Source organism: Phyllobates terribilis, unplaced genomic scaffold (genome assembly GCF_046119375.1).
Source record: "Phyllobates terribilis strain yellow unplaced genomic scaffold, ASM4611937v1 Scaffold_13__5_contigs__length_258822181, whole genome shotgun sequence".
NCBI classification, from domain to species: Eukaryota; Metazoa; Chordata; class Amphibia; order Anura; family Dendrobatidae; genus Phyllobates; species Phyllobates terribilis.
Window position 1 is genome coordinate 213,917,001 of NW_027362773.1, and position 25,697 is coordinate 213,942,697.

General features: G+C 46.1%; 1 protein-coding gene across 2 annotated transcripts in view; it reads left to right on the forward strand.

Moving 5' to 3' along the window:
* Positions 1 to 25,697, forward strand: part of PKD1L3 (polycystin 1 like 3, transient receptor potential channel interacting) — a 46,529-nt gene that overhangs the window by 17,789 nt on the left and 3,043 nt on the right. For both annotated transcript variants that reach the window (XM_073659277.1, XM_073659276.1), the window contains 14 exons: positions 598 to 773; positions 1,028 to 1,174; positions 1,707 to 1,897; positions 3,058 to 3,260; positions 5,255 to 5,438; positions 5,513 to 5,705; positions 5,860 to 6,082; positions 8,887 to 8,986; positions 9,142 to 9,285; positions 17,892 to 18,074; positions 18,207 to 18,498; positions 18,580 to 18,713; positions 23,265 to 23,392; positions 23,705 to 23,865. In XM_073659277.1, coding sequence (XP_073515378.1) covers positions 598 to 773; positions 1,028 to 1,174; positions 1,707 to 1,897; positions 3,058 to 3,260; positions 5,255 to 5,438; positions 5,513 to 5,705; positions 5,860 to 6,082; positions 8,887 to 8,986; positions 9,142 to 9,285; positions 17,892 to 18,074; positions 18,207 to 18,498; positions 18,580 to 18,713; positions 23,265 to 23,392; positions 23,705 to 23,865 — 2,459 coding nt within the window. The remainder of the gene's footprint in view (positions 1 to 597; positions 774 to 1,027; positions 1,175 to 1,706; positions 1,898 to 3,057; positions 3,261 to 5,254; positions 5,439 to 5,512; positions 5,706 to 5,859; positions 6,083 to 8,886; positions 8,987 to 9,141; positions 9,286 to 17,891; positions 18,075 to 18,206; positions 18,499 to 18,579; positions 18,714 to 23,264; positions 23,393 to 23,704; positions 23,866 to 25,697) is intronic.

The window sequence follows — 25,697 nt, forward strand, 5'->3', positions numbered from 1 at the left end:
GCCAACACCTGTTAGGTGCCACAGGTAAGTTACAGGTGCTGTTAATTACACGAATTAGAGAAGCATCACATGATTTTTCAAACAGTGCCAATACTTTTGTCCACCCCCTTTTTTAGGTTTGGTGTGGAATTATTTCCAATTTGGCTTTAGGACAATTCTTTTTGTGTTTTTTCATTGAAGACAAATTAAATGAAGAGAATAATACCAAAGAATTTGTGATTGCAATCATTTTCAGGAAGAAACTGAGTATTATCTGACAGAATTGCAGGGGTGCCAATACTTTTGGCCACCACTGTAGGTGCTTATACTTTTTTTTTTTTAGAGATGTGCAAGTCATGAGAAATCTATAAAAAAAATCAGTCTGGAAGTGCACTGGGGGCGTGTCAATGCACTTGCACCGTTTCTTACACGCCCCCAGTTTCACTTTCAGCCTATTTTGCATACGGCTTTCTCATCGGATCCCTACAAAAAGGGATCATTTTTATTAGGTAACATTCATCTAAACAGCCGTACCATTGCAAATGTGCGGACAGGTTAATTAGATTATTTTCATATTCCATATGGATTTATCATTATCTTATTTCGCCATTATTGCAGGTTGTTCTGACTCTTTACGGATCGGAGGGGCAGTCTGACCCCCATCTCCTATCGGATTCTGATAAGCAGATATTTCACAGAGGGGCGGTCGATGTTTTCCTGCTAAAGACGCGAAACCTGGGGGAGCTGCACAGCCTGAGACTTTGGCATAGTAACTCTGGAGTCAGCCCTTCTTGGTAAGGGAATGCAAGGAGCTGATTGATAAAAATGCCATAGATTCAATGTCAGGCCCACCAGAGGATTTGATTCTGAGGGCCTACCTTTCTCCCCCCACTTAAGAGCCCCATAGCAACTGCAAGATCTGCACCATGAACTCTACTGAAGGAGAAGCCAGTGCCCACCGGAGGATTCTCCGGTTCTCCGGTGGGCCAGTCCAACACTGTGTAGATTTATCTTTGGAGTCCCTTGGGTATTTTTTTTATTTTGACAGGTACGTGCACCGCGTCTCAGTGACTGATCTGGCCGCTGAGAAGACCTGGTACTTTCTTTGCGACTCTTGGCTTTCTGCCGACTTCGCTGATTGCCAGATGGATCGAATCTTTGCTTCTGCCTCTAAAGCCAACTTAATGGCTCTAAGGTATGGAATCACGTAGGACGCAATGAGGGCACATGCCAAATATGTTGAATCTCACATATTTCTAGCTTTTCCAATATCAGTTTTTCATAAGTTTGTGTTGTGACATCTGCTCCTATGGCTAGGGTCACACGGCCATCCGAGAAAAATGGTCCGAAGGTGCTAATCAGACTCTGATCAGAGTGGGATCCGAGTTTCTTGGAGGTGGAGAGATAAAAAAAGCTTCTCCACCCTCTCCATAGTAAAGTCCGTGAAAATCCGACCGCACTTGGATGACATCCAACTTTTTTCACGGACCCATAGACTTGAATCTGATTCTCGTGCATGCAGAAATTATTTTCCTTGGACCACTCGGTTGGAGAAGAAAATTGGACATGTCCTCAGCCCCATAGAATAACACGGATAGCACGCGTCCAATTTATCCGTTTGTGTGCACGAGGCCTTATATTTATCCACCGTCCAGTGTCATGGGCCCCTATCAATGATACTTTTCCTCTGTCTTCACCCTGGCTCTTTTCACATTTTATGTTTGCAGGTATCTGCTATTCTCAGGTACCGTAGAGAAATTTCTCAAAGATCACCTGTGGTTTTCAGTGTGGACTCGCTGCCCATGGAGCCCGTTCACCCGAGTGCAGAGGATCTGTTGCTGCATGTGTCTCTTATTCTGTGGCCTGGTCATTAATATCATGTTTTGGAACGATCGTTCGGATGAGGACTCACAGACAGGTAGACGAGAACAGAGCTGAGACCAGAAAATAGTGAAAAATTGAGACACAAACTATGTTAAGAAATTACTTATTAGGCACATTTATTTACACACGTGGTCAAAATTGTTGGTACCCCTCGATTAATGAAAGAAAAACCCACAATGGTCACAGAAATAACTTGAATCTGACAAAAGTAATAATAAATTAAAAATCTATGAAAATGAACAAATGAAAGTCAGACATTGCTTTTCAACCCTGCTTCCACAGAATTAAAAAAAAATTAAACTCATGAAATAGGCCTCGACAGAAATGATGGTTCTCTTCTTAACTTAACATTTTGTTGAACCTTTTGAGGCTAGCACTGCAATCAAACGATTCCTGTAGCTGTCAATGAGACTTCTGCACCTCTCGACAGGTATTTTGGCCCACTCCTCATGAGCAAACTGCTCCAGCTGTCTTGTGTTTGAAGGTTGCCTTTTCCAGACGGCATGTTTCAGCTCTTTCCAAAGATGCTCAATAGGATTTAGGTCAGGGCTCATAGAAGGCCACTTCAGAATAGTCCAATGTTTTCCTCTTAGCCATTCTTGGGTGTTTTTAGCTGTGTGTTTTGGGTCATTATCCTGTTGCAAGACCCATGACCTGCGACTGAGACTAAGCTTTCTGACACTGGGCAGCACATTTCTCTCTAGAATACCTTGATAGTCTTGAGATTTCATTGTACCCTGCATAGATTCAAGACACCCTGTACCAGATGCAGCAAAGCAGTCCCAGAACATAACAGAGCCTCCACCATGTTTCACAGTAGGGACAGTGTTCTTTTCTTGATATGCTTCATTTTCCCGTCTGTGAACATAGAGCTGATGTGCCTTGTCAAAAACTACCATTTTTGTCTCATCTGTCCAGAGGACATTCTCCCAGAAGCTTTTTAGCTTGTTAACATGTAGTTTGGCATATTCCAGTGTGGCTTTTTTATGATTGTTTGAATTTATTATTACTTTTGTCAGATTCAAGTTATTTCTGTGACCATTGTGGGTTTTTCTTTCATGAAACGAGGGGTACCAACAATTTTGACCATGTGTGTATGTATATAAGGTTTTTGACATTTTAACCTTTTCTAGAGATGGAGTCAATGTGAACAGTTGGCAATTTTTATACTATTCTATGGTATATTTCTTTTAGGGAAATTTTTTATAACCTTCACTCAGATTATAATCAGCATCCAGTCGTCGGCCATCCTGCTGCCTGTGAATCTCCTGATTGTACAGATGTTCCAGCTCATCCAGGTACAAGTGAACCAGGTGACACCAACACTAAATAAGCTACGTGTTTCCCTCGCGCCAAAACCACCAGCTAAAGAGGCGGTGGCACAGCATCTGCTTAAGGTAAGAGTGTTCAATTCATAGACCTAAGATTGCTTTCTGCTAAACACTTGATCAGTGTGAAGTCCCAGGGTCTCCCGTGGGCGTAATGCTACTCAGACAACACAGGGTAAGGGTAAAATAGTGTGGAAATACTTTATTGAACCACCAAACAGACAATAAAATATAGAACAGTCCCAGCAAATACACAAGATGGTGCAAAATTTCACAGTTTCACCCTTCCGCTGACCTGCCGGGAATAGAGCAGCTGGGACTTTGGGACTTCCACTGCCAACTACCTCAACAAGTGGCATCCCGCTTTGGGTGGACACCCACAGAGAGGAGGTAGCGGCAAGCTTAGGAAGCTGTCAGTCCATTGAGGTATGTGGCCAGGAGACCCAAACATCCCAACCTGGCTTCTCCAAACATATCCATGGAACCAGTTGACAGGTGGGTCCCAAGCTGGCTTTCTCCAAGCGTATCCATGGGTTCCAGGGGCCAGTGGGTCCCAACCTGGCTGCCCCAAACATTTCCATGGGACCAGGTGACCTGATTGTACCAACCTGGTTTCCCCAAATGTATCCATGGGTTTCGTGACAGTCAATGGAGCAGATCTGTATTCCTCCAGCCAGGGCATCCTGTAGAATCCAAATCTGTGTCCCTCTGGATGGAGCCATGTGTCCTAGCTGCTGTTCTGAAGAGTTACTCTGAATCTAAAAGTCTCACTTGTCTGTGATTTTGCAAAGGTCTTTCTCATCATTCACAGGGCAGAGGGGGAAGGTGGCAGGGGCTCATGTCTCATTGTTTGAGCTTTTAATTAATTTGCATAGTTTGTCTTACCTTGCTCTGCAGATCAACAAACTAGCTGGCCTGGTTCAATATATAACCCGCATATTACTAAATATCATTGTTCCATGACCCTCAGTCCCTGTCCTCCAGAGATAACAGACAATAAAATGCAGTAAATATCAGCTCAAGTGTCTACATTCAGGCTTATACAAATAACAGTCTGTCCTTCTTGACCAACCCAAAAAAAACATACAAATTCAAAAGTCAACATAAAGATAATAGTGTATTTCTCTTGGCCTACTGAATTTAGACGTCTGGATAATTAAGAATAAATGCTGTGTCGTTACAGTCAATTTACGGCGAACCCTCCAAACCAGCTATGCACATATGCGCTCAATAAGAAGAGTAGATAACAATCAGGCGTGTTATAATCCATCAGCCCAATCATTTTTTTCCCTGCCATTGAGGGAAAACTGAGAGACGCCCATTCACATTAACGACGGAGCATCCTGTTGAATTTGGACATAATCTACACCTGATGTACAGTATATGGGCACCATTAGTGTATTACAGCAGTGGCATTTTGGATGATTTTTCCAAACCTTATCCACACTGTGAAAAAAAAAAAATCTGTGCATATTTTACCTTTTGTAAAGTGTGAAATTTATGTCAAAACCCACTAACTTTCTGCAACGAAAAATGCGCACAACTCTTACGTGTTGATTTAGCTGCAGATTTTTCACTGCAAAAAAATCTAATGTGTATCAGTCACATTCAGACGTCCTGTATTTTACCTGATTTTATTTTTGCTTGTTTTTTACGCACTTAGTCATTATAGTCTATGGGCAAGTTCACACTTTCATTTTTTCCTTTGCAAAAAAAAAGATTTGTCCAATTTTCGTCCACTTTCTGTATCAATTAAACTGGTTCACCAAAGAATGGAAGACGCATGGATGCTATCTAAGTTGCCTCCTAATACTCTCTGTTTTTCACCATCTGGGTAGCAGAAGCTTGGTGAAACCTCCATCTTTTTTTTTATATATAGGAAGCAGGAAATGGTGCTAAAAATGGACAAATGACATAAAAAAGGATGAAAATTGAATAAAAATACGGATGTGTGCAGAAAATAAAGAATAAGTCAGTGAATATATGTGTCACCAATAAGTAGACCATTAGAGTTGTCACCCACATTTTATATTTTTCTGTTCTATCTTGGTTCTGTGTTTTAGGAGCTAAAAGATATTGTGGACTACCTCCAGAAGTATATAATCCAGGTTCTGGGCGAGAGTGCCGACGATCTGCCTTCTCCTAGATCTGACTCTGTGCTCGCCTATATAGAGACATTGTCCCATCTGGTGGAATCTTACATCTGTGTTCCCGGAGAAAGTTCCCAGAGTAGCAATCATATAAAGGGTGAGTATATCCAGCAACCGCAAAACCAAACAGCACCCTCCCAATGATTAACGTCTCACCATCTTCTATTGCAGTCATCACTCCACATCAGTGTCACTTCTTACATTACCTCTATAAAATCTTGGAGAACCTCCAGTATCAAGTCTCTTCCGTGGATCTGGATTATGTCCCTAAACCTATTGATTACATCCAAGCCTCCAATATTCTGTTTGATCTGAAGGAACTTCTGCAAACTTTTAATGTGTCCGGGGCGCCGCTGCCAAGCAGGTATCCAACACAAGGTCCTGACCGGCAATCTTACATTGAGCAGGAGGATGGACATGATGACCCTGGAGGTCCCTTCCAACTCTAACATTCTATGACTCTAAATATCTCAGTGGTGCGTCATTTACTCATTTTTGTATTTTTTTTCTTTTTCCAGCTTGACAACGAGTTTCCCTGTTACCACAAACCAGAAAAGATGCTGTCAGATGCCTAAAATTTTCACCTTCTTGTGTTGGTTCTTCTTGTTTGCAATCAGCTTTTTCTCTGCTTTCTACATGGTGCTGATTAGTCTGGACATGACCAAGGACAAAGCCACCAGCTGGCTCATATCCATCCTGCTCTCCCTGCTGCAGAGCATCGTCTTAATACCACCGATCAAGGTATATGCTCACCTCCATGCCTAAATCCGCAGGGAAAATTGGCTTGGGGTGTGGATTTAGAAATCTGTGTGTGGTTTTTCTTTCCTTTTACTTAATCAAAGGAATACGAATAGTAAATGGGAAACCTTCAAAAGAATTCTAAATACTCAGTGCGAGAGGTATATACCGTATGGGAATAAAAGGGCCAGAAATAAGAGGAAACCAATATGGTTGAACAAGAACGTAAAAGGGGCGTTAAATAGCAAAAAAGAGGCATTCAAGAGATTAAAACAGGAAAACAGTAAGGAGGCACTAATGTGTTACAAGGAAAAAACGAGAACCTGTAAAAAACAAATAAAAATAGCGAAGGAGGAAACAGGGAAACGTATTGCTAGGGAAGGTAGATCAAATCCCAAACTGTTCTTTACGTATATAAATAGTAAAAGGATTAAATCGGATAATATTGGACCGATAAAAAGTGAGGAAGGCAAAATCATAGAGAAAGATGAGGATAAAGCTAATCTATTAAATAATTTTTTTTCGACAACTTTCACAAAGGAAATAGAACTAACAGGAGAAATGAGAAGTGACAAGCTTAATCCTCCACTAAGTATGACAAATCTAACCCAAGTTGAGGTACAGAAACGCCTCAGTAACATTAAAATAAACAAATCACCAGGACCTGATGGCATACACCCACGGGTACTAAGGGAACTAAGTAATGTGATAGACAGACCGTTATATCTTATATTTAAGGACTCTGTTGAGACTGGGTCTGTACCACTTGATTGGCAACAGTCGAATGTAGTGCCAATATTCAAAAAGGGAGCAAAAAGTGACGCCGGAAACTATCGGCCGGTGAGTCTGATGTCCGTTGTGGGCAAAATTTTTGAAGGCTTTATTAATGAGGCAATTACGGAGCATCTTGATGCTAATAATCTTTTAATCCCGAACAAACATGGATTCATGAGGAATCGCTCCTGCCAAACAAACCTGATTGACTTCTACGAGGAGGTTAGCTCTCGAGTAGATCAGGGGGAACCAGTGGATGTCGTGTATCTCGACTTCTCAAAAGCGTTCGATAGCGTGCCACATAATAGGTTGGTATACAAAATGAGAATGATGGGGCTGGGGGAAAATGTTTGCAAGTGGGTAGCAAACTGGCTAAGGGATAGAAGGCAGAGGGTGGTTATAAATGGAATATACTCAGATTGGGTAAGCGTCACTAGTGGGGTACCACAGGGGTCTGTACTAGGCCCAATGTTATTTAATATCTTTATTAACGACATAGTCAACGGGATAAATAGTAAAATATCAATATTGGCAGATGACACAAAGTTATGTAAAACAATTAATACAAAAGAGGACAGTGCAGACCTACAGAGGGATTTGGATAAGCTGGGTAGGTGGAGCATTCAATGGCAAATGAGGTTTAACGAGGAGAAATGTAAGGTCATACATATGGGAAGGAAAAATGGAAGTCACCAGTACTCACTGAATGGGAAATCATTGGGGAATTCAGAGATGGAGAAGGACTTGGGCATCTTGATTGATAGCAAACTAAATTGGAGTGCCCAAAGTCAGGCCGCTGCTGTAAGGGCAAACAGGGTAATGGGATGTATCAGAAGAGGTATAGCTGCAAAGGATGAGAACATTGTTCTTCCACTGTACAAAGCACTGGTCAGACCACACTTGGAATACTGTGCTCAGTTATGGGCCCCAATATATAGAAAGGAAAGCTTGAAAAGGTACAAAGGAGGGCAACAAAATTAATAAAGGGAATGGAGGGACTGCAATACCCAGAGAGGTTGGCAAAACTAGGACTATTCAGCCTGGAAAAGAGAAGGTTGAGGGGGGACATAATAAATGTGTACAAATATGTTAGGGGACAGTATAGAGATCTTGCCCGGGATTTGTTCAAAAGGAGGGATATTACGGTAACAAGAGGGCATTCACTAAGACTGGAAGAGAAAAGGTTTCAGCACCAGCATAGGAAGGGGTTCTTTACGGTAAGAGCAGTGAGAATATGGAATTCACTGAGTGAGGAGACGGTAATGTCGGATTCACTAAACCAGTTCAAGCGGGGACTGGATGCATTTCTAGATAGCAGGCAGATTTCAGCGTATACTTAAAAATAAAATAAAATAGTAGGTTGATACAGGGATTTATTCTGACTGCTGGTTTCAGAGTCGGGAGAGAATTTTTCCTCAGGTGAAGATTGGCTAAATCATTTGGGGCTTTTGCCCTCCTCTGGATCAACTTTAGCAATTACAGAACTAACAGGTCGAACTTGATGGATGCAAGTCTTTATTCGGCTTTACAAACTATCTATCAAAGGGGTATTCCCATCTCCAAGATCCTATCCCAATATGTAGTAGGTATAATAATAATATTAGAAAATAATTCCAATTAGAAATGTAGTATAGTTTTTATGATTCGCTACGTCACTTACCCCATGTGCAGGGCATTGCAGGACCTTAGGTATCCATGGTTACGACCACTGATATAGTGACAGTTAGTTAACTAGTGGTCATAACCATGGATACCTAAGGTCCTGCAATGCCCCACCTTAGGTATCCATGGTTACGACCACTGATATAGTGACAGTTAGCCAGTGGTCGTAACCATGAATACCTAAGGTCCTGCAATGCCCTGCACATGAGGTAAGAGACATAGAGAATCAGAAAAATATACTACATTTCTAATTGGAGGTGTTTTCTAATATTATTATTACACCTACTACATGTTGGGAGATGGGAATACCCTTTTAATATCAGCTGTCGGCCATGTCTGTGCTGACGCTGTCTCCGTTTGCTGTTGCACAGGTTTTTGCACAGACTATCTTCATGTTCCGCATCCTGAGGAGAAGAAATATTGAAGACGCCTCCGAGGAGCAGCAGCTGTATGGGATTCTTGGCCTCTTGGGTTAGTACAGCGTCATAATCTTATTTTGGCCATGGAATTGGCTGAAGTCCGCCCCATTGAGGTAACGATGGGACCCGCAAATGTGTTGTAAATGCTTAGGTAGAAAATCCCTTTAATTATAATTTGTGATTAATTTTCGGCATTTGTACGTCCAGTAAGCCGTGCAGACTGGGAGCTCTCAGGCTTCAGGGACCCATCTAGTCCGCTGTATCGGGCGCCATCTAACAAGAGCACTACCAGTCTGAAGAAACAGAGATCCATGGAGACGAAACTTTACAAACTGATCCATGAGATTGTTGGTATGTAAAATTATTCCTATTTTTGCTATGTGTATATCAAATAGTAAACATTAGATGGACTATCTAGTACAAATACCTGTCCTGGAGACTACCAGAAAAAAGGGGGAACCTCCAGGGCTCGTGAAAAAATGGGAAGCGACACCACGGGGAAAACAGCACTTTTGGAAGTTTTCCAGTGCCTTGAGCCTGGATGCTCCGTCACCCAACGTATATTCCTTGGGGCGGAAATGGTGCAGTGACCTGTAAAAGGGGCTTGGTAATAGAATTTTTTGATAAGAGACCCTTTCCGCAGGGCCACCCTTAAACACAGGCCAAAAGACCAGTGGTGTAACTGGGTCCGAGGACGCACATCCAGTTGAAGTTTGCACTGGCATTGGCCTGCCCCGCACGGGCCTGGTCTCGACCTCTGAAATCGCAATTGTTGCACCCCTGCAAATGACTATCCTGACTGCTGGAATTGGCATTTATTGACAAGTCTGAGAAAAAAAATACAAACACCCTGCACCCAATATTTGGGATTTTATTTTAAAGTGGTTTTCCATCTTTAGGGATTTTTTTGTACTTAAATGAATGCATTTGGGGATAAAAATAATTGTATTTTATTACATTTTTTGCAGCGTTTGCCTCCTATGGCAATGTGTATTGCTGGCTGCAGAATGAGTTAACTGAGAATTCTTCATTGCGCTCATTCTGAAAGGAGAGTTTCCCAATTCTTTTTTTTTTGCTGGGTTCCTCTCAGTTGATTTATGACCAAAGTGTAATGTGCATGGAAACAAAAAGCCTGCAAAAGCCAAACAGTGCAAAATTTTTTACTGAAAAAGAATATAAATATTTTTAGGCCCCAAAAATTATTAATTAGACAGCGAGATTGTGAAATCTAAAACGTAACTTTTAATACGATATATAAAATATGCCACTCAATGTAACTTGGAGCGAGTCGCTGGGCCAACCTGATAATTAACAGAAATATAGCCCAGAGACTGCCCCTGTGTATATAAAAAATTAGGTTTATTGATCAACCCTGCAGTAAGGAGATCAAGAAACTTGATAGGATAGATTCTATAACAGAAGGACAATAGAAGAACAGGGATCAGTAGAAAAAACCCTGTATCAGACAGATACCCTCTATGATATAGATTTTTTTTCCGGTCTGTGTAACCAAAATAGTCACTGAACATGTACTCAAGGTCCACACATTTACCTAGTAACCAAGACTCCATGAAGATAAAAGTGACATAAAAAAGTGATTGTACATAGTATAGTCTGAGTGCAGACAAAACCCATTTATCACAATTCAATTATATAAGAGAAAAAAAATGGAATTATCTCACCCATTCTTTCTTGATTATCAAGGGAGGAGGTTGATGTCCAGAAATACCGTTTGAACACAGAGTGGGGACATGGGCTGACCCTATTATTCCCTGTCAGCTCACAATATTACTGACTCCACAACTCCTGCCCTTACAAGGGCAGTCCACAGCTAGCCCTGTATAGAGACCCTGCACCTTCCCTTATTTTTCATGTCCCTACGCGTTTCATCCAAGCAGAATCCTCAGGGGACTATCTTGTATCCAGGGTACTAAAGTGCTAGGTGCATAAGATCAACATGGGTCCCTCCACTATCTGTCCTGCAGATCAAGGTCCGTATAAATACCTCTCAGAGTGTATACTTAATTGGTAGGGTCATATGGGTTACCTATAGACACCCCCCTATGAATTGTCACCTCCCTGTTCCCTTCCTAGATACCATGCTTCCACATGTAGGTGTTTCAGTGCCGCGTCCGGTATGTGAACCGCACGCTCCACTACTTCCTGAATCTGTGGAGCGCATGGAACTCCTCTCACTTCCGGTTTTGCGAATGGCTGTTCCACGTCACACAGCCGCCTGAATGCAGACGCTGCGCTCCTCCCACATCCAGCGGTTCATTGCCGAACCACGTGCCCTACGTCACCTCCGGAACGTGAGCCGCACAAACTGCGCTCCAACACTACATAGATACATAGGCACATCCTCAATGTCCACTGCATCAACCAAGGAGCGTGGAACGCATATTCTGTGTTCAAAATTCACAAAAAGCACCCAATCATACAAACAATTCCAAAATGCCAATGACAATTCACCATGTCAAGGGAATGTTATGATTAGCTGATTTATTTTGACGCGCCCCCTGGGCCTATGCTGTTGCTGCTGTGCAGGGGGAATACCCGGAGCCGGATCGCTGGGGGTTGTAGTTCTCCGTGGCGGTGACCCGGTCCGTGCCCAGGGTGGTCAAACCAGTGGCAGTCTATTTGTATTGGAATAAGTGTCCGACTACGCCACCCGTGGATTGCGGTCAGTGGGGACCGCCGCTGCGCTGCCGACCGCTGAGGCTGATGTTGGTTGCGCAGCTGAGTATGGGATGACTCCCCACGGGAGGAGTATTGCCTCAGGGCAGCTAATGTGGATGATGGTGGTAGTGATGGTGAGAGGGTCCCAGTGCTAATGGTGCAGGTGCGGCAAGGAATCACAGAGACTTGTAATTGCAGTTTCCAAAGCTTTACTCACGGTTGTTATTCAGGTCAATGCTGCAGGCGATGACTGCCCAAGCCGTACTGCGTTCACCAGGCAAGGGACTCGGTCAACTCCCAGGCAATTCCAGAGTGTGGTTCAGAGCTCCCCTCTCTTCCTTTCTACTGGCCGTCCCCACCAGTGACCCACCTTTGTCCAGCTTCCTCGGGCCTTCTGTTGGCGAAACCTCTCTCCGGTTTCCCTGACCCTATGCGGTATGCCTTTCTGGTGGATGTAGTGAGGGGTCGCACCAAGATGTGGTCACAACCTCCGGTTTTGGCTGAGGATTAGTCGCCTCCACCAATTTGGGTTCCGGTACCCTATTCTGCCAACCCTTAACCCAGTATCTCCTCTGGGCATATGGGGTTCCTTCTGCCTTCGTGTCTCTGGGCCTTTCTTTGTGTTCCTTGCTTCCTTTCTCCTCTGTTCCAGTTCCTTTCTTACTTTCCTTTCTGTTCCTCCTCCTCTCTCTCTCTGCTGCTTCTGGCCTCACTCCAGGCCTGCCTCTGGAGCTGGGCCCAGACTGAGCCACAGCTCCCTGTCAGCCCTCTCTGGCTGAGCTCCTCTCCTTTTCTCCTCCTGACTGAACTGGCTGAACTCGACCCTGTTCTAAGATGGTGCCCACCTTTTATACCTTCTTCTGACACCCGAGCCCAGGTGACTAGCAACCAATGGGCTCCTACCTATGCCCAGAAACCCACCCCTATCTGCTCCTACACCACTGGGTTTTCCACCCCCCTCCCCACTCCAGCCAGGAACAGAAGCTGTCGTGCCTGCACTCTGTCTAGTGGGAGCACCGTTGGTCTGTTCCTCGGAAATGGGGTGTGTGTGGTGCATGCAGCTTACTGAGCCCTGGTCCACACTCCATCCTTACCCGGGAGTGGAATATCACACCTCTGGACTGAGGTGCAATACCCCTGTAGCAGCCGAGCCCTCGGGGTGCTACATTCCCCCCTGGTAAATCACAGCACGTCCTCGGGCTGGAAAAGAGCAAAGACAATTTTAAACATACAAAATTTTAGAATGCATTCGTATATAAGACATTAACTTTTCACTCATCCCTTTATGGGAGGTATTCTTCTCTTTTTAACGTTACTGGTACTCCTTTTCATAAAACATCTTGCTAATGCCACTGGAACTCTTTTAGCATATAAAACATCACATAAAACATTTGTATTATTATTCTAGCAGCATATAAAACTTTTCAATATAAAACATTTTCAAGTAGAACATTCTTGAGCTCTGGCCGCTGTGCAACTTGCGACCAGGAAAAGGTGCAACAGTCCATTTAATCCTGAGGTAGACGTTGCGGTTTTTGTATAAAACCAGTAGGGGGCGCTTTAAGAAGCGCAACTATTTACAAGGGATTGGCCGCTCTCAGTCCTCGGCCAGTGGGGATAAGGGAGTGGTTGCTCACAGTCCTCAGCCTGGTAAAGGGTATTGGGGTAACACGCACACAGGAAACTTTTTATCAAGAAACAGCTCCACACTAGTCCCAACGGGGACCACACTTCAATTCGCAACAGTTCTTGTACCCTGACGGGTAACTATATACAGTTCCATTTTACCGTTTACTGGTAACGGTGTCCTCCTCGCTCTTCCGGGTAATCTTCTGATCCGTCCGGATCCTCAGTGTATTCCGTGTCTGGGCGGTACTGCAGTTCCTCCTCTGTGAGCCGGTGAACGTGAAGGGCGTACAGTCCCTTTGCGCCCTTGTGCCGGGTGTAGGTGACCACGTCGCTGGGGTACAGGTCACGTCCGTGATGTCCCTCTGGCAGGTGGCTTTCAACGTCCCTTCTAGTGACGAAGACGTCGGTGTCAGCCTCCGGGTCTCTGACGAAGCCCCAGCCATGCTCCAGCTGGAACTTGACTACGGTCCCGGTGGCTCTGGGTCCGCGGATGGCGTTGGTGTCTTGTCGGGCCCTCCTCTTTTGCTCCGCGCTCCTGGCCTGGAGTCGCTGCTCCCTGATGCGCCTCTGCCACCGCTCTTTTTCATAGGTGGCTAGCTGCTGACGGCAGCACTCCAGGCGCTGGGCTTCTTCCGCCCGGGTCTCCTGGGTGAAGCCCATGAGGTTCTCGCCAGTGGGGTCCCATGCAAACTGGGCATCCTCCGGCAGGGGTGGAGCGATGTTGGCGGGCTCCGGGGCCGGGATCAAAGGCTCACTCAGGGGTCGCTCTTTCCGGAGACGGGGGTTGGCGAACTCCGGCGGCCATTCAAAGGGTAGCCCGTCCGGGCTGGTATATTGGGCATACAGGTCCGCGCCCAAGGGTGGCACTGTGGGCTTCGGACGGGTGGCAGCGCCCAGAGGCACTCGGCCTTGCGACCAGGCCGGTGGTCGCTTGTTGGTCGCGCCCGGGGGTGGCACCGCCAAGGTAGGGGGCGCTGGTGAGGCAGCGGCGCCCGGGTGTGCTAGGTCTTGCGACCAGGCCGGTGGTCGCTTGTTGGTCGCGCCCGGGCGTGGCACCGCCAAGGTAGGGGGCGCTGGTGAGGCAGCGGCGCCCGGGTGTGCTAGGTCTTGCGTCCTGGCCCGTGACGTCTCACGCTGTACGGCGCCAGGGTTCAGAGGGCACAGCGCGGGGCGGGGCGTGACGACTGTGCTTGCTGCCTGAGGCCTAGCTGGTGGCGGTGGAGGCGTGGTGTCAGGTACGGTCCCCGGGGCTTCGGGTCCCGCAACGGAGGGTGAGGGCAGGCTGGTGTTCCCCGGGCTTGGGGTGGTGGCGTCCCCATTACCTGCCTCGGTCTCCGTGGCCTCCTCCGCGGCGTCATCTGCAGCTGCCGGTCCCTCTTCTCCGCGCCCAGTGGTAAGCGCGCTGCCCGGTTCCGGCGGGGTCCTCTGCTGGTCACCTCCGTGCTGCCGGGCCATCTCCTCTCTCCACCCGGCAAACACATCCCGCTGCGCCCGGACCATTCTTTTATTCAGATCTTCCAGCGCTGCGCGCGCACGGTCTGGGTCTCTAGGCAGTTGGGCCAGCAGTTCTGTCAGGCTGCAGGGTGGCTCCGCTTGCAGCAGGCTGCGGGCCAGGGTGCTGGTGGAGTTTTCTGCTCCCTCCATCTCCGGGTGCAGCAGGTCCAGACTGATCCAGGCCGCACCCAGCCCCTCAGTTTTCTTTCCTATCCGCCCCCATGGGGGTTGGTCTTGGGGGCATCTGCTGACAATCACCTTCAGGGGCAGCCCCCCTACGTTGATGGACATCTCCATTGCTGCATTCATGGCTGGTGGGGGCGGGCTCCTTCTTTGGCGCCACTCTGGGACCTGGCCCACGATGGGAGGTGGCTTCCTGCTGTCCTTTGGTGCGCACATAATGGCGTCCGCTCTGCCAGGGCGGGAAAAACGGATGAAGATGGCGGGAAACGGTCCAAAATGGCGTCTGATGGCGGGAATCGGCTCCGGATGGCGGGAAACGACTCCGGACGGCGGGAAACTTCTGGAAATGGCGGGAGACTTCTTTTTAAGGTACATGTACAGTTTTCTACAGGCACGCAATACCCGTTTGTGGCGGGTTGGTCTCGATCCTGCCGACTACGCCAAAGTTGACGCGCCCCCTGGGCCTATGCTGTTGCTACTGTGCAGGGGGAATACCCTGAGCCGGATCGCTGGGGGTTGTAGTTCTCCGTGGCGGTGACCCGGTCCGTGCCCAGGGTGGTCAAACCAGTGGCAGTCTATTTGTATTGGAATAAGTGTCCGACTACGCCACCCGTGGATTGCGGTCAGTGGGGACCGCCGCTGCGCTGCCGACCGCTGAGGCTGATGTTGGTTGCGCAGCTGAGTATGGGATGACTCCCCACGGGAGGAGTATTGCCTCAGGGCAGCTAATGTGGATGATGGTGGTAGTGATGGTGAGAGGGTCCCAGTGCTAATGGTGCAGGTGCGGCAAGGAATCACAGAGACTTGTAATTGCAGTTTCCAAAGCTTTACTCACAGTTCTTTATCAGGTCACTTGTGCGCAGTTAGGACCGCCCGAGTCATGCTGCGTCCACCAGGTGAGGGACTCGGTCAACTCCCAGGCAATTCCAGAGTGTGGTTCAGAGCTCCCCTCTCTTCCTTTCTACTGGCCGTCCCCACCAGTGACCCATCTTTGTCCAGCTTCCTCGGGCCTTCTGTTGGCGAAACCTCTCTCCGGTTTCCCTGACCCTATGCGGTATGCCTTTCTGGTGGATGTAGTGAGGGGTCGCACCAAGATGTGGTCACAACCTCCGGTTTTGGCTGAGGATTAGTCGCCTCCACCAATTTGGGTTCCGGTACCCTATTCTGCCAACCCTTCACCCCGTATCTCCTCTGGGCATATGGGGTTCCTTCTGCCTTCGTGTCTCTGGGCCTTTCTTTGTGTTCCTTGCTTCCTTTCTCCTCTGTTCCAGTTCCTTTCTTACTTTCCTTTCTGTTCCTCCTCCTCTCTCTCTCTGCTGCTTCTGGCCTCACTCCAGGCCTGCCTCTGGAGCTGGGCCCAGACTGAGCCACATCTCCCTGTCAGCCCTCTCTGGCTGAGCTCCTCTCCTTCTCTCCTCCTGACTGAACTGGCTGAACTCGACCCTGTTCTAAGATGGTGCCCACCTTTTATACCTTCTTCTGACACCCGAGCCCAGGTGACTAGCAACCAATGGGCTCCTACCTATGCCCAGAAACCCACCCCTATCTGCTCCTACACCACTGGGTTTTCCACCCCCCTCCCCACTCCAGCCAGGAACAGAAGCTGTCGTGCCTGCACTCTGTCTAGTGGGAGCACCGTTGGTCTGTTCCTCGGAAATGGGGTGTGTGTGGTGCATGCAGCTTACTGAGCCCTGGTCCACACTCCATCCTTACCCGGCAGTGGAAAATCACACCTCTGGACTGAGGTGCAATACCCCTGTAGCAGCCGAGCCCTCGGGGTGCTACAATTTGATGCAGTGATTTTTGATTGCATATAGTCAATGACATTTCTTTTATAGATTATTAGGTAAACCGGACCATAGGGTGGAGATGGAAGGGGGGATGCCAAAATGTTTACTTATATTACATAGCGAGGTGCCTTTTTTGGTAAACCATAAAGAGAGCCACATTTATCATGACCTTATTTGGTATACTATCCATAGATCGAGTGTGATGTATTTGAAAAAGTTAGAGCTTATTGGCCTGGGAATTATATATGGCTGGGTATCCACCTATAATGGGTAGAGGACAAGGGAGAGGATAAAAGATCACTCTATACAAAACACCCATAATTAATTTGTTCATTGAGACCCAATGGTGACACTGTTCTCATATAAAAAATCCATTTTGCTTCTTTTTGCAAAATAATTCTGTCCCAATTTCTTCCTCTTATAGGACTCGGTACCTTTTCGATTCCCATAAATTTGAGAACACTAAGGTTACCCCCATGAAAAATATTAACGTGCCTAGACACAGGCGTATCCCTTTTGTGAGTGATATCGCCAACATGGTCACCTATCCGTCTTTTAAATTCTCGAATGGTCTTTCCGACGTATTCCATCCCACATTCACATAGGACTCTATAAATGACCCCTCTTGTACTGCAATTAATAAAATCTTTTATCTTGTAATTTTTAACAGTCACGTTACTGGTGAAATCTATATCATAGAGGGTATCTATCTGATACACGTTTTTTTCTACTGATCCCTGTTCTTCTATTGTCCTTCTGTTATAGAATCTATCCTATCAAGTTTCTTGATCTCCTTACTGCAGGGTTGATCAATAAATCTAATTTTTTATATACACAGGGGTGGTCTCTGGGCTATATTTCTGTTAATTATCAGGTTGGCCCAGCGACTCGCTCCAAGTTACATTGAGTGGCATATTTTATATATCGTATTAAAAGTTACGTTTTAGATTTCACAATCTCGCTGTCTAATTATCTTTAATATTGTTATTATTATTTACTGAGTGGTGGTCTAGCACCCCCACCTTATTGCTAATTACCTAGGCCCCAAAAATTATCCAAAGGAAATCACTTAAGACTTATGCCTTATGCATGCAAAATGATATTATTATGATGGTTATAGTAATTATTTTTTGCCACTTTTAGGGTTACCAAATGATGCCAGTTTATTTCTTCTTTTGCTAGTACACATGATTTTTCTGGTCACCACCATGCTTATGGTATATGCAGACAAAGGTCCCGACGAGTACAACCTGTACAGGGCCATAACCGGCAGCTTCTCTACGGTGAATAACATTCAGTCCATACCAGATTTTTACAGCTGGTCACAAGGAATGCTGCTACCAAACCTGTACACCGAAAACCCAGGTAAATGATATTTACCAGACCATCCATGGCGCTGGCTGTATTGGTGGCCATATTGCTGATCACACCAAAAATGCTGTTTTATAGAAGGATTTAAGTTTGTAAACCTATTTTTTTCTTATGACCCCTTCTCAGGGTTCATTACTGATGGAAACTGTTTCCTCCTGGGCAGCCCCCGCATCCGGCAGCTGCGGAGACTCTATAACAGTGCAGGCAATCAGAAGCTGTACCACCTGGAGGATATGGGAAGCTACGGGCCTATGTGGAGCCCAATAAGTGTCAACAGCAGCAGAAATGCTTCAACAGATAAGTGGATGTATCACACGGTGGAGGATCTGGGAGGACATCCAGTCTGGACACAACTTGCATATTACCCTGGAGGAGGATACGTGGCAGAACTGGGCCTAAACAGCAGCTCTGCAGGGAGGTATGACATGGAGGCCACTGCTACAGGACGCATGGTTCTGAATAGGGCTTAAAGGGTAATTTTCCTATTTCTCTTCTGCAGTGTGATCACCGACATGGAAACAAGCAAATGGCTGGACAGCTACACCAAAGCCATCTTTGTAGAGTTCAACGTGTACAATGCCAATATAAATCTCTTCTGTCTCGTCACCTTCATCCTGGAGACCACTGTGATCGGTAGGACGTGTGCATATACAGTACAGACCAAAAGTTTGGACACACCTTCTCATTTAAAGATTTTTCTGTATTTTCATGACTTTGAAAATTGTACATTCACACTGAAGGCATCAAAACTATGAATTAACACATGTGGAATTATATACTTAACATAAAAGTGTGAAACAACTGAAAATATGTCTTATATTCTTGGTTCTTCAAAGTAGCCACCTTTCGCTTTGATGACTGCTTTGCACACTCTTGGCATTTTCTTGATGAGCTTCAAGAGGTAGTCACCGGAAATGGTTTTCACTTCACAAGTGTGCCCTGTCAGGTTTAATAAGTGGGATTTCTTGCCTTATAAATGGGGCTGGGACCATAAGTTGTGTTGTGCAGAAGTCTGGTGGATACACAGCTCATAGTCCTACTGAATAGACTGTTAGAATGTGTATTATGGCAAGAAAAAAGCAGCTAAGTAAAGAAAAACGAGTGGCCATCATTACTTTAAGAAATGAAGGTCAGTCAGTCCGAAAAATTGGGCAAACTTTGAAAGTGTCCCCAAGTGCAGTTGCAAAAACCATTAAGCGCTACAAAGAAACTGGCTCACATGAGGACCGCCCCAGGAAAAGAAGACCAAACGTCACCTCTGCTTCTGAGGATAAGTTTATCCAAGGCACCAGCCTCAGAAATCGCAGGTTAACAGCAGCTCAGATTAGAGACCAGGTCAATGCCACACAGAGTTCTAGCAGCAGACACATCTCTTCAACAACTGTTAAGAGGAGACTTTGTGCAGCAGGCCTTCATGGTAAAATAGCCCCTAGGAAATCACTACTAAGGACAGGCAACAAGCAGAAGAGACTTGTTTGGGCTAAAGAACACAAGGAATGGACATTAGACTAGTGGAAATCTGTGCTTTGGTCTGATGAGTCCAAATTTGAGATCTTTGGTTCCAACCACCGTGTCTTTGTGCGACGCAGAAAAGGTGAACGGATGGACTCTACATGCCTGATTCCCACCATGAAGCATGGAGGAGGAGGTGTGATGGTGTGGGGGTGCTTTGCTGGTGACACTGTTGGGGATTTATTCAAAATTGAAGGCATACTGAACCAGCATGGCTACCACAGCATCTTGCAGCGGCATGCTATTCCATCCGGTTTGCGTTTAGTTGGACCAGCATTTATTTTTCAACAGGACAATGACCCCAAACACACCTCCAGGCTGTGTAAGGGCTATTTGACCAAGAAGGAGAGTGATGGGGTGCTACGCCAGATGACCTGGCCTCTACAGTCACCAGACCTGAACCCAATCGAGATGGTTTGGGGTGAGCTGGACCGCAGAGTGAAGGCAAAAGGGCCAACAAGTGCTAAGCATCTCTGGGAACTCCTTCAAGATTGTTGGAAGACAATTTCCGGTGACTACCTCTTGAAGCTCATCAAGAGAATGCCAAGAGTGTGCAAAGCAGTCATCAAAGCAAAAGGTGGCTACTTTGAAGAACCTAGAATATAAGACATATTTTCAGTTGTTTCACACTTTTTTGTTAAGTATATAATTCCACATGTGTTAATTCATAGTTTTGATGCCTTCAGTGTGAATGTACAATTTTCATAGTCATGAAAATACAGAAAAACCTTTAAATGAGAAGGTGTGTCCAAACTTTTGGTCTGTACTGTACAGTTAGGTCCAGAAGTATTCACACATAGACCGAATCTTCCTGATTTCAGCTCTGCAGGCCACTATTATTGATTTAAAATGAAACCACTCAGATGCAATTAAAGTGGAGACTGTCAGGTTTAAAGGGATTGAACAAAAATATCCTGTGAAACGATTAGGAATTGCAACCATTTTTCTATAAAGCCTTCTCTTTTCGGGGGCTCAAAAGTAATTGGACAAATGAACTTTACCAAAAATAAAATCTTCATTTTTAATACTTTGTAGAGAATCATCTGCAGCAATGGCTGCCTGAAGTCTGGTGGCCGCGGACGTCACCATCGCTGGTGTCCTCTGGTGTGAGGCTTTGCCACCTTTACTGCAGTGACTTCAGTTCTCACTTGTTTGTGGCTCTTTCTGCCTTAAGCTTTTCCTACAGCCTGTGAAATGCAGCTCGATGGGCTGAGGTCTGGTGATGACTCGGCCATTGCCGAATATTCCACTTCTTTGCTTTCGCAGGATGTTTTGGGTCATTGTCCATCTGTCCTGTGAATCGCCGTCCAATCAACCTTGCTGCATTTGGTTGAATCTGAGCAGAAAGTATCGCCCTGTACATACAGGATTCATCCGGCTGCTTCTGTCTTCAGTCACATTATCAATAACCGCTAGTGACTCGGTGCCATTGGAAACCATGCATGCCCGCGCCATCACACCACCTCCACCATGTGTTACACAGGCTGTGCTGTGTTGAGGATCAGGGGCCATTCCAAGCCTTCTCCAGACTTTCTTCTTCACATCATTCTGGTACAAGTTGATATTAGTTTTGCTTTTCCAGAACTGGACGGCTTCTTTAGATGATTTTTGGCAAAGTCTAATCTGGCCATCCTATTTTCAGGATGATTAATGGTTTGCACCTTGTTGTGAACCCTCTGTATTTGCTCTCATGAAGTCTTCTCTTTATGGTAGACTTAGAAACTGAGACACCTTCCTGGAGAGTTTCTTCACTTGGGTGGATGTTGTGAAGGGGTTTTTCTTCACTATGGAAAGGATTCAGTGATCATCCACCACTGTTGTCTTCCATGGGTGTCCAGGCCTTTTTCAGTCACCAAGATCACCAGTGCACTCTTTTTTTTTGCAGAATGCACTAAACTGTTGATTTAGCTACTTGAAACATTTCTGCTCGCTCTATCTCTGATGAATTTCTTCTTCTTTTTCAGCCTAATGATGGTCTGTTTCTTTTCCATTGAGAGCTTCTTTGTCTGCATGTTGTGGGTTCACAGGAACAGCTTCCAAATGCAAATGCCGCACCTGGAATCAGCTCCACACCTTTTACCTGCTTAAATGATGATGGAGTAATAAGGGAATTGACCATGCAGCCAATTAAAGAGCTTTTGTGATAATTGTCCAATTACATTTTGTCACTTTAAAAAGAGGCAGCTCCATATTAAATAGCTGTGATTCCTAAACCCTTACCCAACCCTCAAATTAAAGCTGAGAGTCTGCACTTTAAGCCCATATTGATTATAGAACTGTGTTACGGATCCGGGTGGTGGAGCCTCTGTGCTGCGGTGCAAGGAGGACCAGAGGGGCGTAACTAGGTATCAACTCGGACCGACCAAGGCCGTACGGCGGCTCAATCGACTCCGTGACCAGGGAAGGGCCGAGCAGAGGGACCAGGTGCTACTCTGGGGACCGACCTTGTATGAGAGCAGGTGACTCCCACGGGTCAGAAGACAGAGACTGACCGGTACAGCAGATGAGCACGGCAGGCAGGCTGACGAGAGATCCGGGCAGACGGGCTGGCAGACACGGCAGGAAACTAGCAGGAGCCTCTAGGTAGGCTGTCAGGCAGACACGGCTGGTGACGGGCAGGAGCCTCTAGGTAGGCTGTCAGGTATACACGGCAGGTGCAGGCGGGAGCCTCTAGGTAGGCTGTCTGGTGGTCACGGCAAGTGACAGGCAAGAGCCTCTAGGTAGGCTGTCAGGTATACACGGCAGGTGCAGGCAGGAGCCTCCAGGTAACAGGTAAGTTCTCCAAGTAGGCAGGCTAGCCTAGCCCATAGACAGACTGGCGGATTTGACCAGAGGCAGACCGTCGGGCTGGAGAGTGTCCTTGGCTGGCGGAGACAGGTAGCAGGTGGAGGCTCCGGATAAGCGGACTGGCCAAGCCCATAGACAGACTAGCAGACTGGGCTGTAAGCAGACTGTCGGGCTGGACTGGTAATCAGGCTGGTAGACTGGACTGATAGTCAGACGGACTAGACTGGTAGTCAGACAGGCAGCGGGACCTGTGGGCTGAAGCAGAGTTTAGCATACAGAGCAACAACCTTGCATGGGCACCTCCATATTGGAGTAGGTGCCTTTTATAGGGGAAGTCCTACGGCCGTTGGCCTGGGCTTCTTAGGACGGCGCGCGCAGCCCCTATAAGAGGGCGAGAGCGCGCGCGCGCGCCCTAAGCACAGGGCCAGGGAAGCTGCGTGCACCAGCAGTAGCTACAGGGAGGCCGGCAGGACCGCGGCGGTAAGGGGGACGGCGTCTCTGCCGGGCAGGAGGCAGAGACGCCGATGCTACAAACTGTATCTGGAATATGTTTTCCTAAAAGGCTAAAATGACAAAATGTGTGTCATTGTCCAAATATTTCTGTATGGGAAACACTACTACAGACGCTGGTCTGTTGGCCATGGACTACTGCCATAGCTGCTGGTTCAGGGTCTTGTGAATCGATTCTCATGCAGTTTGCAACCGGCGTCGTAAAATCTAACACATTTGGAACCATTTTCGACTCGGTGTTGCAGTAGGTCGTAACGCAACACATTAAGGAATCGTCAGATGCAATGTTCGCCATGGAGCCCGAGCCTGTGGAGAACTTTTTCGTGGTTCAGTGTGTGCATTAATAATTATTCATGTTGTTCCTGATCTTTATAGGAAGTTTATATCCGTCAAGCGACTTGCAAATTATGCGACTGTATCATGAAACGGAAGGAAACACGACCCTTAAGTTTGTCAGCGAGATGCTGTCCATTGTGATCTTCTTGTACATCATTATAGTTCAGGTGAGAATAATTTAGTTACCTTTCTGTAGTCAAGGATAGGTAAGTAAACCTAGACCCCAGGGGCGTACACAGAAATCATGCCCTACTAAGAATGCTGCATCCTTGGCCACTTTCATAGGAATAGAATAATAAAACTCTGGCTGCCTGCAGCCACCACTAGGGGGAGCTCATTGCACTGGAATTCACACAGCTGCTATTGAACTAAAAAAAATCTCCCCCTAGTGGTGTCCGCATGAAAACACCACTCAGTGCTGTGCTCTCTTCTGCAATCTACATACAAGTGGGCTCATCACATCATTTTGATCTTTATAGGTGGCCCGTTTGAAGCAACAAAAATGCTCCTATTTTTGCCAGATGAGGAACCTGCTGGATTTGTGCATCATTGCAATCTGCTCCGCCAACACAGCGCTGTACATTAAGCGTGTATATCTGCGCCAGCGGGATGTAGATCGTTACCATGCAGATCGTACTCGGTGAGGATACACTTTTATATATTTTTTTTATGCTACGGTGACTATAATCTATGTACAACACTACGGAATAGGTTGACGATTTATTAAAGGGGTATTCCAGCTAGAAGTATTATCTATCAAATGGAGACGTAATAAATTCTACACTGGTTGGACCACCGCCGATCATCAGAACTGGGGCATATTACTGGCAGCTGAAGTTTAGGGACCTAGTCACTTCCAGCCAAGTCTCACACATCTGACATTCACAGTCCAATTCAAGGTCTCTTGATCCAAACTCATAGGCATATACAGTGTATTGCGAAAGTATTCACCCCCTTAGCATTTTTTTGTGCTTTGCTACCTCACAACCTGGAATTTGGTTAACATTTGGTTTTCTTTTTATTGTGACGCAAACAACAAATAGGACAAAATATCTGTAAACTTCAGTGTGCAAAACTATTCACCTCCCCTAAAGTCAGTACTTTGTAGAGCCTCCTTTTGCAGCAATTACTGCTGCAAGTCCCTTTAGATAAGTCTCTGAGCTTTCCAAATCTTGCTACTGGGATTTTTGTCCATTCCTCAAGGCAAAACTGCTCCAGCTCCTTCACGTTAGATGGTTTCCTCTGGTGAACAGTAATCTTCAGGTCTGACTACATATTCTCAATTGGATTAAGGTCTGGGCTTTGACTAGGCAACTCCAAAACATTTACACGTTTCCTCTTAAACCAATCGAGTGTAGCTTTAGCAGTATGCTTTGGGTCATTGTCTTGTTGGAAGGTGAACCTTCGTTCCAATCTCAAATCACTGACAGACTGAAACAGGTTTTGCTCTAGAATATCCCTGTATTTCGCACCATCCATATTTATGTCAACTAAGACCATTTTCTCTGTCCCTGCTGCCAAAAAACATCCCCACATCATGATGCTGCCACCATGTTTCACTGTAGGGATGGTGTCCTTGGGGTGATGAGCTGTGTTGGTTTGGCGCCAGACACAGCATTTACCTTGGTGGCCAAAAAGTTAAATTTTGGTCTCATCTGACCACAGCACCTTACTCCATCCATTTGGGTAGTCTCCCACATGTCTTTTGGCAAACACAAAATGAGCCTTACAATTTTTGTAAATAAAGACTTTTTTATGCCCACTCTTCCATAAAGGCCACCTCTATGGAGTGGACAGCTTATTGTGGTCGTATGAATAGATACTCCAGTCTCTGGTTGGGAACGCTGCAGCTCCTTCAGAGTTACCTTTGGTCTCTGTGCTGCCTCTCGGATTACTGCCCTCCTTGCCCGGGCTGAGTTTTGGTGAGCGGTCCTCTCTTGGCAGGTTTGTTGTGGTACCATGTTTTTTCCATTTGATGATAATGGATTTGTTGGTGCTCCGGGGGATCATCAGAGATTGGGATATATATATATATATATATATATATTTTTTTTTTAGAACCCAACCCCGACTTGTGCTTCTCAACAACTTTGTCCCTGACTTATTTGGAGATCTCCTTGGTCTTCATGGTGTTGCTTGGAGAACTCCTTGGTCTTCCTGGTGGTGTTTGGAGATCTCCTTGGTCTTCCTGGTGCTGTTTGGTTAGTGGTGCCTCTTGTTAATGGTGTTGCAGCCTCTGTGGCCTTTCAGAAAAGCAGTGTATATACTGACAGACATGTGACACTTCGACTGCACACAGGGGGACGTTCTGCACTAAGCATATGACTTATAGAGGTAATTGCTTGCACCAGAAATGTTTAGGGTCTCCATTACAAAAGGGGTGAATACATATGCACATGCCAATTTTTAGTTATTTGATCCCATAAATTTTATTTATGTCTATATTTTTTTCACTTTACCAACTTAGGCTAT